The following is a 16,912-nucleotide window of genomic DNA, read 5'->3' as shown; positions in this document are numbered from 1 at the left end:
TTAAACATGTTCACAGCTGTGTCTCCTGAAAAGGCAGAATTAACAAGCAGTCCTGACTGAGAATCACAAATATATCTTTGTTCGCCATACATGTTAATGAGATACTTCCTTCCCCTCCAGTGAATAACATACTTGGCAGTAAAGGAGAAAAATAAATCTATGCTTTATATCTATTAATATAATTATTTATTTTTTCATATGAAATTAGAACTACTTTTGTTTCCACTGTAAACTGTAAAACTCAAGTAAAATTTTCCTAAATCATTTCATTTACCAATAGATGTATAATTCATAGAAATTCAAAATTTATAGTTTTAGTTAGTATGCCTCTCATATTGATCCCAGTCTTGCCTGATTTTTCTTTTTTTCATATCTCAAAGTAGAGATACTTTGCCATCCCTTTCAATTTTTCAGTTATTCCCATTTTTCATTCCTTCTTATTTTCCCTTCATCCTATTTTCTTCGGCAAATTTTTTTCACATCCCTTTTCATAAAGCAAAAGCATGGGTTTTCCCAAAAAAAAGCTAGTAAGGAAAGCACAATTTCAATATGAAAATAAAATTCAGTATCAGAAAGTACTTGCAAGTCAATACAGTCATACGTTTCCCAGTTCTTCCAAAGAGTGACAATGCTATAATAACTTTTCAACACCACTTGTTAGCAGAAAATAAACGTGAATATATTGACTAAATAAATGTGTGTATCTAGTAATTAGTAAAACACATAAGCAGATTTAGTAACCTATTTTCAAACAGTTAGCAAATAATGATGTTATACATTTGTTCAAATGGTAATTTTATTATACCTCCTAGAATGACTGACAAATATAGTGTTTATTTTTATAGCAATCATCAATGTCAGTGTAATTTATATTTTTTTGAAACTTAATAAGATCTATTTTAAAAACTCCCCAAACACAAAAAGGTCTCCAGGGTACAGAGATGGAGAAGTATATACTATAAACAATAAAAATGAATTATTTAAGTCATTTTATAGTTTCTTATAATTTACTTTTTAAATATTCAGATTATTTTCTACTAAGAGTATATATGTGTTATATATTATGTTCCTATCTTTTATATATAAAACACTATGTATAAATATACTGTGTAAAAGATAATGATTCTTCATCTAAATTGAATTTTTCTATTTCTTCCTTTAAAATAATTTGAAAAATCTCATAGGCACATTAAGAGAGGCGAGTCTGAAACACAGTCATTATTGGGTAATTTAAATAATATTAACCTACCTTGCCAATAAAAGCTACCAGGACCACCAAGAAGTACTCTGTCAGCCTAAATTAAATCAAACAAAAAATATATATATTTAAAAGCAAGTAGCTTTAAAAACTGAAAGCAATGTAACAAACATAAAAGCTACATATATGTATATATATGAATATATGCATACATATTAAAGCAAACAAAATCATAAATCTCAAACTCATCTAACTCAGTTTCAGTTATTTTTATCACACTTTTTCTCAAGTATAATAAAATAAAAATAAAAAGTTGTAATAAACATATATATGTATACACACACATGGAATATGTGGATCTTGGCTGCTTCACAAACCTGGTACAAAGTTCTTACTGCAAAGTATTACAGGGTTATAATAAGGAAAAATCACTCCTTAACACTGTATATTACATTTCTGACTATATAGGTAAACTTCATTTCTAACAACCATTAAATTTTTTTCAGCTATGGGAAATTTTTTAGTGTCTGGCAGATCTAAACAGGAATGAAGTTAAAAGGTAAAATTTTAGACACACACATATATACATACACACATAAGTTACAGTTGACTAGCATTTCTTACAGCTCTAATAAACTATAAGTATCTAATTCAAAACAGTTAGTGTTTAAGTGTAATATTTTGAAAATTTCTTCTGCTGGAGGGTAGAGAAATTATTTCCCCCTCCAAATGTTTGTATAGTTCTTTCAAGTTTTCAAAGACAATCTACTGCCCTGAATATGTAACAGATACTGCTAAGCTGTCTACTTTAAAATGACATCTTTTTTTCAAAAATAAGTTGAAGAAAGCGAACAGTTAATTAGACAATGACTAGTCACCATATGAGACTATTTCTAGGGTTATAATTGTACAAGCATAGGTACAGAAAACATTAACATGTAAAAAAAATACAATACCTATTTGAAAATATATCATGCAAGTTTAAACCTAATTACTACATATGTACTTCATCTCTTTGTTTTGCTTACTTAAAATTGAATGAGTAAATTTTGAATTATAAATTTCAGATTGAGTAAATTAAAAACAGCAAAGAGAGCTAACACTAATTAACTGTACCTAGTCTTTATTCAGAAAGCTTCATTAGTTTTTCTGAATCATATGATTGTAGTTGCTGTTATTTTAATTATAAGGCACTCTTTACTCACATTTTCTAAGAAAACCATATTAAGCTTTCCCAGGAAGCTTTACTTTTTAATCAATCAACATATATTTGAGACCTCTAAGAGGTAATTAATACTCTCAATTTGTAATTCAAAATGTTCATACATCCCAACATAAAATCACACACACAAAATTACATAAAGTACAGTACTCAAGAAAAATTTCCTTTGAAAATATAAATACAATTCTTATTTTAGAAAAATGAAAACTATCAACTCTGGAAAGCATTCTAGCTTAGCTAAAAATACATAGAATGCCAATATAAGATCGATTATAATAATTACTTCAGCTTTATTTGGTGCCTGCAGGCACACAGTGGATGACAAATATGCAAGTTTCTCAGTTTTTATGCAACTAAACTCTAATTCTGTAATCAAGTTTCCACTGATACCTTTTGTGAAAAATCAGCTTCAATCAAAAACAGAAAGTTATTATTCTAGATTTATGCAATTGGAAATTTTAATACTAAGTCATAATAGTTTTTTAGCATCTACCAAGGAGATTTCCTACTGTCCTCCCTTCCCATTTTGCTGTCAATTTCAAATAAGCAACATCTAGGGAGAGAATAATATACAGAAAGCAAAGAATATAAAAATGCATGGGTCATTTTTATCATGTTTTTATAAAACAAGCAATAGTTATAGAGAACCTTGAGTACTACCAACTAATTTTTAACCATGATTTAGAGAATAAGGTAGATTGGAATCTTGTTTAATCTTAAATGAGAACTTACTTTAGTAAAATCAATGCTGAATCCTCCTTGACAAAATCCCTGTCCATCAGCATCAATATTTTCTAAAATAAAAAGATTGGAAATATACACAAACCCCAAAAAACAAACAACACAAAACAAGAGAAAAATCTGGTATCACTGTAATCACAAGTAGTGTACTATAGTTTCTGGGAGTGTTCATTCACTCAGGCACTTAAAGAGTTACTGCGTTCTACAACAGTAAGCATGTATGTTTATCAGCACCATTTCCCAGATATGGCAACAGAGACAGATTCAAGTACCCGACCAGGCAATAAGGGACAGAAAGAACACTTAAGATGGTGAATTTCAAACTTCTCATTTTAACCACAAACCACAGCAAGATTGTATTTTATATCACAGCCCACACAACCCAACATATATGTATATAATTTCACAAAACATCACTATTATGTACAATATACTGATATTTTGTATTTTATTATATTTTATGCAATTTTCTTACAAGTTACTGGTTATGTCCCACTATTTAGATTTCATAAAACAATGATGAGTTGTGATCTGTGAGTTAAAAACTCCAATTTGAAATTCGTGTTTCTTACTATTATCATCCTACAGTCGCTAGGTCTCTGTACCAGAGAAGAGATACATACATTCCTAATACGTACATTTCCTATGTATATTTTATAGCCAAGGGAAACAACAAAAATATCTATAAAAAAATGCAGCTAAGAATTTCAGGAGATAGCTAGAGACTAGCTTAATGTTCTATGAAAAGCAAAATATGAACCTATCTTTAACAACACATTTTAGTACACATTTAGTACTGGGGTCTAATGAAAGTGAATGTTTCTAAATATGACACTTTTCAAGTATTTTCCTAATGATAACAGACTCAATCACTTTACTCTGGTAGTTCCACTTTTTTTTCACAGTTTTCAGAGAAAAGAACAATTTTTCAATTAATTTAAATTTAATTTAATCATAGTAATGTTGTACCTAGAACAGAGGTAAGAATGAACCTGAAGATTCTCTCTTATTTTATTTTGAGGGGGAAAAAAGAACAATGAAAAAACACTACTCTTTAGTTACCAAGGAATTATTTTTCTTAATGTATTTTCAATTATAGTTGGCATACGGTATCATTTCAGGTGAATAACATAGTAATTAGACATTTATATACCTTATGAAGTGATCATACTGATATCAAAGAATTATTTTAGCCAATGTTACAATATATAAATAATTATGCTATAGTATTACTGTATTTGTCACCCAAATACAGGAACAAAAAAAAAATCTATGTCAAGTCATCAGGAGAACTTACAAGAATTTTTGTCTAATACTCTTACTATTAAAAATTTCAAACCCATTTATAAAACTTGGGAACTGCCCCAAGATTCCACACTTAATGTCTAATTAAAAAAATTTTTAAAAATATATGCCCTCAAGAGTGTAATACTACTCCAATGTAAATTTTTCTAACCAAGAGGGACTGGGAAAATGTAGGGCTGGAGTTTCCAGTCTCTAATGAGTTCATACCAAGAAACTGTGCTCTGACCTCAAGCTAGCCATTTATTTCCTTTATTCAGGTTGCATCTGGGGAACTATATTTCAGGCTATTTATAAAGACATCCTTTCTTTTTATTATCATACTGTACAAATACATGCTTTATATGGTTTCCCAGAACATTTAAAATTTTCTTAACAGGTGCGCATTAAACTGAGTGTTTATGCCAATGTTAAGAATTTTATGTTGACTATAACCTACTTCAGTGAAGGCTTTTGTTTTTATTTCTATGGACAATCTATATTTCTCCTACTTGTTAAGCCTGAGAAAATTATACATAAACATATTATGATTGTAATATTAAGAATAACTAATGTTTATTAAGCTCTTACTGTGAGCCAGGTACTATCCTAAAGCATTTTCCTTGGCATTATCTTCTTAAACCTTCATAGTAATCCTATGAAAGATATTATTATTCACAATTTACAGGTAGGGAAACTAAGGCTTATGGAAGTTCAGCCCTTGACCATGGCCACTAGCTAGTAAATGAGAGAATGTATTTGAGCCCAGGCGTGTTGACACCAGGAGGCTACAATACCTCAAGTCAATAATGTGTTTGCAATTTCTTGAGTGACAATCAAGGGGAAGAAAAAGCCAACTAGAAATTAAAATGAAGAAAAACCTCTGTACAAATAATATCATCAGAAAGTAGACAGAAGGTACAAAAGATTCAGTCTGAGCATGGACTTGAAAGAGTAGTTAAGTCATATGATCTGTGGCTCCGGCACTTTTAGAACAGAAAGATATTTGGCATATAATGTCAAGAATGGTCATAGATACAGTTATAAAGAGCCAAAAGCAAAACAATCAGAAGGTAAGCTTTTTACAGACTGTAAAGTTCCGTGCCCAGGGTGTCAACATACTTCATGTCAAAAACAAAACAAACAAAACACCCCACAAATAATCACCACCAAAACAAGCAAAGTTACCAAGATTGGCAATGTAGCCTTACAAAGCTAGCATTCCCAAATGAGGTCAATCATTGGGTTGCATAATTTACTGAAGTATGTATGAAAAAGACACAACATACTACATGTGTACCTCTGAAGTCTTTTGTCCAAAACAGTGTTTTACCAACAATGAAACAGAGGCCCAGAGTGGCTCACTGAAGCAGCCACAGCTACAGGCAGGTTGTCAGCTGAAAATAAGAACATAACCCAAGTCCTCAGATTCCCACCTGTGAGCAGTTTTTTCTGGGCAGATTGCCCTGGTAATTGGGGTATAGGTAGCTTAATATTTCAAAAGTTGAGTGTAAAAACATATACAATGATTAAGGAATAGGGAAAGCCAGATTTACTAGGAAGAAAGGCATTCACTTTGCTTTTTTGAGGTGGTTACTAGTACTTTTTCTAAGATTTGAGGTTTTATTATTTAGATCAGGAAGCAGCAAATTCTTTCTGTAAAGGACTGGAGAGTAAATATGTTAGGCTTAGGGCTATATAATCTCAGTGGCTATATAATACTCAACTCTCCTATATAAACAACATGTAAACAAATAGGTGTGGCTGTGTTCCAATAAAACTTTATTAAAAAAAAAAACAAGGTTCACATGTCATAGTTTGCTGTCCTGATCTGGATGTTAAATACTTTAGAAAATAAGATTTAAATATTTTATAATTTTTGTGCCTAAACCAAATAAAAGTGAAAGTGTTATGTAACAGGTGCATCATGCAAACATGGCTTTAATCCTTCAAATACATGTTGAGAAAAATACTATTAATGACTGAAGAGACAAAATGGCAAAGACTACTAGCCTGACATAGCAGTATGTACCCAAGGGATCATCATTCGAATGCTTGCTTTCAGAAGGGTTCTGTGTACTCTTACACATCAGAATTGTCCAAACCTATACTCGTGGAAAGCAGGATGTCTTCTTTGTAGAAAAACCGTGCTTAATAAAGAGGCAACTAAAGTGGAAAACATTTTCTATTGTTAGTAATACAGGGAAAATATTCCTTTGGAATAAGACTGACCTGGTTCAAATCCTCATTAGACCACTCAACACCGTAAGACATAGAAAAAAACTATTTCAACTGTCTGAATCTCAGTCTCCACACCTATCACATGATCCTAGAGGTGATTTTGCATGTGTCTCCATTGTACAAATGATAAGTGACAAGCCTGGTACATGAGAGCCCACTCTTCATGGCTATACATTATCTTCTCATAATTGGAACATTTTTATAATAGAGAAATTTAAAATGCAAATGTATTTCTCACATTTTCCACACACTACAAAGATGACAGCACAAAGACCAAAATAGCAAAATACAGGTGATACATATAGTGTCCTGCACTGAGGATAAAGCTTCCAACTTCCTCTGTCCTGTGCAGGGTGTGTTTTAAGAACTGAGTGGTTCTTTGACTTGGTGTCGTAAGTCGTTAAACATGGAAATAAAGAATCTAGCAGTAAGTCTTACATGTATTTACCTGGTGACCACTAGAACATAAAAAGTAATGGCCTAAAAAGTGCTCTAGGTATAAACGCTAGATTGCATTTTAATAAGCTACTCTTATACATAAAAGAGGATAAGGAGTGATAGCCAATTTAACTAAGGTGGGAAGGCAAAAGGATTTGACTCTCCGAAGGAAAAGGATGTACAGAGGTTGGAAAAGCATAATCAAAATTATGAGTTCTCAAAATCATCTTTAGTCACAATATCAATTTCACTTGAAATTTCAAATAATACTAGAGAAGGGTGTGAGATCTTTTGGATTATCAAGAGGAGTAAGCTTCCTAACAGGCTGTTAAAGAAACTGGTAAAAGCAAAGAAATTCAGACTCAGACTCCTGAGCTCAATGTTTCACCTTCCTATAGGTAAGTTCTGGCTTTTTAAGACAATTATTTTATTTTTAACATCACTATTAATATAAAACTATATTAGTATAAAGTTCACTATCCAATAAAATCATCTTGTAGAATTTGTTTAAAATGCAAGTACCCAGGCTTGACCCTGGACTGTTTTGATTTTGCTGTCATCAAACATCTCAAAATGTCTATAAATTTTCATACCCCTCCCATACATACACACAAACATTTTTAACAAACTAGGCTTCCCAAACCTCTTCTTAAAAGCTGGTGTAACTTCCTATACATACTTGATCTGCACGGAGCATACTCAACAGTCTTTGTTCCATCCTGAAGAAAGCATGTTCCAACAGGCTCCCTCTCCTGTTTCATTTCAGTCCTCCAGTGGTACAAGGGGGCGCAGGCCTGAAATCACAGGAGGTAGTCAATGAATGAAAAATCCTCTGAATAAATCAGTGCTTCAGACAAGCTAGACTCCCTCAGGGAAATAATCCTCTGATTTGAGGACTATGCATTACAGTAGTGGTAGTCAACCTGGTCCCTACCTCCCACCACTAGTGGGCGTTCCAGCTTTCATAGTGGGCAGTAGCAGAGCAACCAAAGTATAAATAAAAAGATAGATTTAACTATAGTAAGTTGTTTTATAAAGATTTATTCTGCCAAACTTAGCAAAAATCTGACATAAAGTACTTGGTAAGTAATTATTATTATATCCTTTAACTTGCTGTAACTCTGCTTTATAAATTTTATAAAGTAAAGTTACTTCCTTACTTTATAAATCACCGTTACTGTGGAACCAGTGGACGGTTAGAAAATTTTACTACTAACAAAGATACAAAAGTGGGCAGTAGGTATAAAAAGGTTGACTACCCCTGCCATACAGGGTGGGGCAAAGATAGGACTATAGTTGTTCAAATAGAAAACAATTCAAAATTCATAAATAATAATACTAGAAAAAACTGTGTTTCGCATACTGTCAACATCTACTTTTGCCTCAACCCATATTTACAGCCACAGGACAGGATAGGAACAGCTAGGAAAAAGATCTACTTAGAGAGTATGGGGCCCAGGGATACCCTAACATTTAGAAACTGAGCAGAAGAGAAGCCATTAAGGAGACTGCAAAGAAGTAACCAGTAAGATGGACAAAAACCAGGTAAGTACAGAGGCCCAGAAACCAAGGGATGACTGGATAAAGAAGATGTGGCACATATACACTATGGAATACTACTCAGCCATAGGAAATGATGACATCGGATCATTTACAGCAAAATGGTGGGATCTTGATAACATTATACGAAGTGAAATAAGTAAATCAGAAAAAAACAGGAACTGCATTATTCCATACGTAGGTGTGACATAAAAGTGAGACTAAGAGACATTGATAAGAGTGTGGTGGTTACGGGGGGAGGGGGGAGAGGGAGAGGGCAAGGGGGAGGGGGAGGGGCACAAAGAAAACTAGATAGAAGGTGACAGAGGACAATCTGACTTTGGGTGATGGGTATGCAACATAATTGAACAACAAGATAACCTGGACATGTTATCTTTGAATATATGTATCCTGATTTATCGATGTCACCCCATTAAAAAAATAAAATTATGAAAAAAAAAAAAAGAATGGCTCGACTGACCTTGTTGAGTAGTTAGTGCTAAGGGGGCAATAAAAATAAGTACTAGTGGGTTTCAGTGACCTGAAAGTCAAGGGTGACTTTTGCTGTGCCTACTTGAGCCTGACTGGAGTGGCTGGGAAGGACATGTGAACTGAAGAAGTAGAGATGGTTACTATAGAAAGTATTTCCAAAAGTTCTTGAAAAGAAGAGGACGGGAATGGGGCCATGGCACAGGGGAAGACGAAGCAAAGAGCAGGCGAGTGTATTTTCACAGGGGGGCTGATTAATCAAAGGCACACTATTCCTAGACCTGGCTGGATGGACACAAACTGACCAGAACTATCATGGGAGGTGGGAGAAACAAAAATGTAGGAATGAAGGTGGGAAGTAGCAGAAACCAAGCCTGTGAAGAGCAAGAAAGGGCGGCGTTTGCTCAGAGCCATCTCATCTCTTTATACCCTATGTCCCATGAGCACAGTGAGTTTTACTCTCGGCTTTTAAACATAAAACTTCCTCTGTTTTCCCATAAATTGACTAAAGTCATCTATGAGTAAACATCCAAAAGACTTACCAAAATTTTATCCTGCTTTGACCTCACAGATGCTCCAAACCACTGGTGGGACTTAAATTCCAATGGATCATCCTTGGCATAATCTCTATTGCCTAAAAAAAAATAATGGGAGGGATAAGAAAGAAAATATATATTCTTAGTATAACAAGAGTTTATTTCAATCCAGCCAGGTATAAGAATAGTGTGACTCTGATAAATCAAATACTACACTGGCTATTTATCTCATATAATTTTTTCAACTAATCAGAAAAATAAAATACAAGATGGTTTAGAAATGTCTTAAGGTTATTATATATTAAGCTCATCAATTATTTTAATACAGATGGGAAAAGGAATAGTAATTGAAGTTTTCCAGTTGATAAATTTTTTTTTTTTTTTTTTTTTGTATTTTTCTGAAGCTGGAAACGGGGAGAGACAGTCAGACAGACTCCCGCATGCGCCCGACCGGGATCCACCCGGCACACCCACCAGGGGCGTCGCTCTGCCCACTAGGGGGTGATGCTCTGCCCCTCTGGGGCGTCACTCTGCCACTACCAGAGCCACTCTAGCGCCTGGGGCAGAGGCCAAGGAGCCATCCCCAGTGCCCGGGCCATCTTTGCTCCAATGGAGCCTTGACTGCGGGAGGGGAAGAGAGAGACAGAGAGGAAGGAGGGAGGGGGGTGGAGAAGCAAATGGGCGCTTCTCCTATGTGCCCTGGCCGGGAATCAAACCCGGGCCCCCCGTACGCCAGGCCGACGCTCCACCGCTGAGCCAACTGGCCAGGGCCCCAGTTGCTAAATTTTAAGATAATTAACTATTATACAAATACTTATGACTACCTACTGTATTCCCAGAAGTTCTTCCTGTGACAAAAATATTTACAAAAATAAAAGGCTATGAAACACCTCTGCAAAAGACCAGGAGTAAAAGACTAAAGTAAAGGCCGAGACGGTGCCAGTGGCATCATAATATTATAAGAGAATCCAGAAAATATGATGTGGCGGCCAGGAGGAAAAAGAATTAGGTTTGGAATTTGAAATGCAAACATTTCTCTCTACTTTTTTTAAGATTTTATTTATTGATTTTAGAGAGGAGAGAGAGAGAGAGAAAGAAAGAGACAGAAGCGGGAGAAGGGCGGGAAGCATCAACTTGTAGCACTTGCTTCTCATACGTGCCTTGACCGGGAAGCCCTACACTTCACACCAGTGATCTCAGCATTCCAGGTCGAAACTTTGTCCGCCATGCCAGACGGGTCAGACAGCAAACATTTCTTTTCAGGCTATCTTATTGAGAAAATTATCCCCAAAGTACCGGGCACTCATATAAAGCACTGTAATTTAATTTTTTAAAAAATATATAAAAATCCTTTCCAATGGCCTGACCAGGTAGGTGGTGGCGTAGTAGATAGAGTGTCAGACTGGAACGTGAAGGACTCAGGTTCAAGACCCCGAGGTCGCCAGCTTGAGCGTGGGCTCATCTCCTTTGAGCACAGCTTACCAGCTTGAGCCCAAGGTTGCTGGCTTGAGCAAGGGGTCACTCAGTCTGCTGTAGCCCCCCGATAAAGGCATATGAGGAAGGAAATCATGAACAACTAAGGTGCTGCAATGAAGAACTGATGCTTCTCATGTCTCTCCCTTCCTGTCTGTCTGTCCCTATCACTCTCTCTGTCTCTCCCTGTATCAGTCACAAAAAAAAAAAAAAAAAATCCTTTCCAATGTAAAGCTCTTGATCTGGTCAAGGAAAAAATACAGAAACATATGCATAAAGTGTTTTGGTAAGGAGACAATTATTTTTAAACTCTAGTTTGTCTGGCTTAAGATCTCTTTATAAGTATATTAAACATATACAGCAGATGAGTGTCAATTTTAAGAACGCAGACCAACATGTAAATATCACCAAGAAGTTTGGTTAAATCTGTTCTTTAAATCTCACCCATCTTCGTAGTACAATGGTTATTCAATTTCATTTTGAAGACTTAACACTGACTGAATAGATATATACTAAATAATGAGCAATTTCAGTAATGCCAGGTTATCTTATAGGTAAGCTGAAGGGTACAACCTTGTTCATTGTAACATTGTTTTAACATTTTCATTGTTTCAGAAATTTTTTAATGTGTCAAATTCCAAAAGCCTCTCTATCTCTAGTCCAAATACCTTTGTTCTTTGTCAGTGGTCAAAAAGGCACCATTTTATAAGTAGATGGAAGGAAGAGGATAAATGGGAGTAGCTAATAGATGCCTTAACCAGGAAAACCCAACAGTGATTGGCTTGCCTCAGAAGCCTATCTTTATCATGCTGTTCCCACTGTGAATAATATACATCAGTGACCCACGGATCACCGAACAGGCCACAGAATCCCTTACATTTCCCATCCTCCCATAGTTAAGTTAATGTCACATAACTAGTTCGTGCCAATAATCTAAGAGAAGAAGTGGCAGTTCAAGTTTGCTTCCAGTTCAAGACAGTTAAGTGTGTATATGAGTTAACCATCAAAATGAAAATCAAAATCACAATAAGATAGCATCTCACACCAATTAGGGTGGCTATTGTCAAATTTTGTATGTGGGGTGTGTGTGTGTTTGCCAGGATGTAGAGAAAGGTACACTGTTGGTGGGAATGTACTTGGTATAGCCATTATGGAAAAGAAGATATAGGTTACTTAAGAAATTAAACATAGGTCCTGACTGGTTGGTTTAGTGAATAGAGCATCGGCCTAGCATGTGGACATCCAGGGTTCAATCGCCAGTCAAGGCACACATGAGAAGTGATTATCTGCTTCTTTTCTTCCTCTCCCCTTTCTCTCTCTATTCCCTCTTGCAGCCAGTGACTTGGTTGGTCCAAGCATTGGCCTCAAGCACTGAGGATAGCTCAGTTGATTCAAACACTGGCCCCAGATGAGGGTTGCTGAGTGGATCCTGGTCGGGGCATATGTGGGAGTCTGACTCACTACCACCCCTCCTCTCAAAAAAATAAAAAGAAAGATAGAAATATTATATGATCCAGCAATCCCACTTCTAGATATACAAAAAAAGGAATAAAATCACTGTCTTGAAAGGGTATCTGTATTTTCATTATTCAAACAGCCAAGACATGGAGCCAACCTAAAAATCTACTGATGGATAAATTAAAAAAAAAAACAGTATGAAGATCCAAGAATGTGTCAGAGTAGGTAGAAGGTACACACACCTCCCAGGACCAAACTGGAATTACAACTAAAATATAGAACAATCAACCTGAATAACCAACTGAAGACTTGCTGAACAGAAGGATTTATAGAAGAAGCCACACTGAGTTTGGAAGGAAGGACAGAGACACGAAAAGGGCTAGTCCCACTTCCATGGGCAGCAGCTGAGACTCCAGAGGGATAGCTCAGCTGCAAAGGCTCCCCCTGCCTTGGTGAGCATTGTGGGTCATTCCCATGAACATCAAGGCCCAGCAGAGGCAGCCAAAAACTGTGGGTAATTTCCAAGCTCCAAACAGGTTGCCAAGGACAAGTCACAGGCAGCATCTGACACTGACCTGTATCATAGTCCTTCCCAAGAAGCCCCAGAACACAACACATCAAGTGACCAGCTTCAGACAACATTACAGTAGGATCCAATTAGCTTTAGAAGCAACATATGTACATGGAAACAAACCCATTCCTATATGGTCAATTAATATTTGAAATAGACAAGAACACACAATGGGGTAACTCCATTCAATAAATGGTGTTGGGAAAACTGGACAGATACATGCAAAACAATAAAGCTAGAACACCTTCTTATATCATACACAGAATAAACTCAAAATGGATTAAAGACTTAAACGTCAGATGCAGTGGCGCAATAGGTAGAGCATCGACCTGGGACACTGAGGACCCAGGTTTTAGACCCCAAGGTTGCAAGCTTGAGCATAGGCTCATCCAGCTTCAGCAAAAGCTCACCAGCTGGAGTGCGAGATCACCAGCTTGAGCATGGGATCATAGACATGACCCCATGGTCCCTGGCTTGAGCCCAATGGTCGCTGGCTTGAAGCATAAGGTCACTGGCCTGAGCACGGGTCACTGACTCAGCTGGAGCCCCCAAGTCAAGGCACATACGAGAAAGTAATCAATAAACAACTAAAGTGCCGCACTATAAGTTGATGCTTCTTATCTCCCTTCCTGTCTCTCTTTTTCTCTAAAGAAAAAAAAATCCTAGAATAAAATATAGGCAGTCAAATCTCAGACACTTCTAGTAGCAATATTCTTTCTGATATATCAACACAGGCAAGAAAAAAAAGGAAACATTTTAAAAATGGCACTCCATCAAAATAAAAAGTTTTTGTGCAGCAAAGGAAACCATCATAATGAAAATGACCCTGATTTATCAATGGCACCCTATTAAAATTAATAATAAAAAAATAATAAAAAATAAAGATTTCTATAAAAAAAATGAAAATACAACCTACTGAATAGAACATATTCACCAATGATATACTTGATAAAGGGTTAATATCCAAAATGTATAAAGAATTTATACAACTCAACATCAAAATCCAATTTAAAAAATTGGCAAAGCACCTGAATAAACATTTCTCCAAAGAGGACATATAGATGGTCAACAGACATAAAAAGATGCTCAACATCACTAAAACATCAGAGAAATGCAAATTTAAAAACCACAATGAGCTATCACCTCATACCCATCAGAAGGGCAATCATCAATAAATCAATAAATAAGTGTTGGTGAGGTTGTGAAAAAGGAAACCATTATGCACTGTTTTGGGGAATGCAGTTTGGGGCAGCATTCCCAGTATGGAGCGGAAAACAGTATGGAGTTTCCTCAATACATTAAAAATGAAACTGCGTATTTACCCAGTGAACCCACTTCTAGGAATATATGCAAAGAAACCTAAAACAGTAATTCAAAACGATATATGCACCCCTATGTTCACAGCAGCATTATTTAGAATAGTCAAGATCTGGAAGCAGCCCAAGTGCCCATCAGTAGAAGAACTGATAAAAAAGCTTTGGTACATCTACACAATGAAACACTACACAGCTGTAAAACAGAAGGCAATCTTACTTGTTGGGACAGCACAAATGGACCTGGAGATTGTTATGCTACATGAAAAAAATCCAGTCAGAGAAAGACAAATATGGTATGATTCCACTTATATGTATAATCTAATGGACAAAATAAACTAACAAAACAGAAACAGACTCACATATACAGAGAACTGTGAGAAGGGAGGGAGGTGGGGGGCTAGGTGAAAACGGTGAAGGAATTGAGCAAAAACAAACCCTCATAGATAGACAACAGTATGATGATGAACAGAGAAAAATGGGGGTGCAAGGAGATAGAAGAGGGTGAAGGGGGATCAATGGTGATGGAAGGAGATTTGACTTTGGGTGGTGAATACAGAATACAATATATAGATGATGTGTTATAGAATTGTATACCTGAAATTTATAATTGTATTAACCAATGTCACCCCAATAAATGCAGTCAAAAATCTTAAATGACTTTGAGGTATATACATACAGTGGAATATTACTCAGCCACAGAAAAGGAAATGCTGTCAGCTGAGACAACATGGATGGATCCGGAGGACATTACGCTAAGTGAAATAAACCAGGTACAGGGTGCCACCATCCATGGTCAAGTAGCATATGATTCTCATCACTACCATGTTCTATTTTCTATATTAAAAAGGATAGAAGCCTGACCAGGCGGTGGCGCAGTGGATAGAGCGTCGGACTGGGATGCAGAGGACCCAGGTTCGAGACCCCGAGGTCGCCAGCTTGAGCGCAGGCTCATCTGGTTTGAGCAAAGCTCACAAGCTTGGACCCAAGGTCACTGGCTCAAGCAAGGGGTTACTCAGTCTGCTGAAGGCCCGCGGTCAAGGCACATATGAGAAAGCAATCAATGAACAACTAAGGTGTTGCAACGCGCAACGAAAAACTAATAATTGATGCTTCTCATCTCTCCGTTCCTGTCTGTCTGTCCCTGTCTATCCCTCTCTCTGACTCTGTCTCTGTAAAAAATAAATAAATAAAAAGGATAGAAAATATCCTTAGCCATAATATTCATGGATATCTGCCTTTGTGGACACCAGGTTATAACTTAAGCTAGAAAATGTGACCCAAAAAAATTAAGTACAAATTTTACACAATCTTTTTGGCCTTACTTTGATCATCAAGTATTGTGCAGCACAAAAATCTATAGTTTTTTCCACATGGCCAGCTATTTCCCAAAAGTATTTACTGACAATGAAAGAGCACCAAAGATGAAAAATACATCAGATAACATGTCTCTTTTCTGATTAAAAAAAAGTAACTTTGAAACACCTGGAGCTTTACTAAAACTTAGATATGCCTCAAAGCAACATGCATGTATTAAAGTATCACGTGATTAAATGTTTTCAATTACATTATAAATAAAAGAAGTCCAATGTATTTGAATATAATGTATTGGCATAAATTGAAATCTAAACCTAGTCAACAGTCTTCAAAAAAATAGGTTATCACCCATTGCTTTGAATGCCTTCAGCTTCAACCAGGTCATAACCTCAAATCACCCTATTTTCAAGAAGTTTGCTCAATAGGAAGTTCTTTTTTTGCCACTCAGAACTTGTTTTCCATATATCAAGTCTTAAAATACTTGATTCAATATCAGGAAGAAGTTTTACTTAGAAGAAGTGTGAACAGAGGTGGGTGGGGGAAAAAAGAAAAGTCTGGTCTCCACACAAGCTGACAAGAAGTTCATTCACGATCTGCTGAAACTGGCAGCTAATCCCGGGCACATAAGTGAAGTAAATATTTTAAGTCACATCCCGGAAGTCACCATTTCAAGTGATGCAGGAACTCCACAGGCTGCCTGGACCATGCCACCAAATTCAGAAGGGAAATCAAATACAGACAACTGCAAAAATCCCAGGGCAGGAGAAGATGCTTCTTCAGGCCACAGTCAGGAAAGAACAAAGATTTCCACCTACAGTGCTGTAAAACACCTCGGAATATTTGCTCTGATCTTTCAAATAAACTAAAGACTATTTCACAAAGTGGTAAAAATGAGAAGAAATGTCCCATATTATATAAATTAACATAAGACTCTATATTATCCCTTTCAAAAATACAGGAGAATGATGCTAGAGAAATTTGATGTTAATTAGCAAGTACGTCACTAGAGACTTGAAAATGTAATGTTTATTTTTGTTGGCTTTTAGTTTTGTCTGCTGCACTTTACCAGCCTCCCATGACTGAAGACTTCAAGAC

At 36.1% G+C, this 16,912-nt stretch overlaps 1 protein-coding gene across 2 annotated transcripts in view; it reads right to left on the bottom strand.

Annotated features, from left to right (window-relative positions):
* Nucleotides 1-16,912, bottom strand: part of ITGAV (integrin subunit alpha V) — a 100,973-nt gene that overhangs the window by 51,315 nt on the left and 32,746 nt on the right. For both annotated transcript variants that reach the window (XM_066346393.1, XM_066346392.1), the window contains exons 3-6: nucleotides 9,692-9,783; nucleotides 7,801-7,915; nucleotides 3,153-3,214; nucleotides 1,250-1,295 (exon numbers count right to left, since the gene is read on the bottom strand). In XM_066346393.1, coding sequence (XP_066202490.1) covers nucleotides 1,250-1,295; nucleotides 3,153-3,214; nucleotides 7,801-7,915; nucleotides 9,692-9,783 — 315 coding nt within the window. The remainder of the gene's footprint in view (nucleotides 1-1,249; nucleotides 1,296-3,152; nucleotides 3,215-7,800; nucleotides 7,916-9,691; nucleotides 9,784-16,912) is intronic.

The sequence above is a fragment of the Saccopteryx leptura genome, chromosome 7 (genome assembly GCF_036850995.1).
Source record: "Saccopteryx leptura isolate mSacLep1 chromosome 7, mSacLep1_pri_phased_curated, whole genome shotgun sequence".
In the NCBI taxonomy this organism is placed as follows: domain Eukaryota; kingdom Metazoa; phylum Chordata; class Mammalia; order Chiroptera; family Emballonuridae; genus Saccopteryx; species Saccopteryx leptura.
Note: the sequence above shows the minus strand (reverse complement) of the source record. Positions and strands in the feature narration are given on the sequence as shown.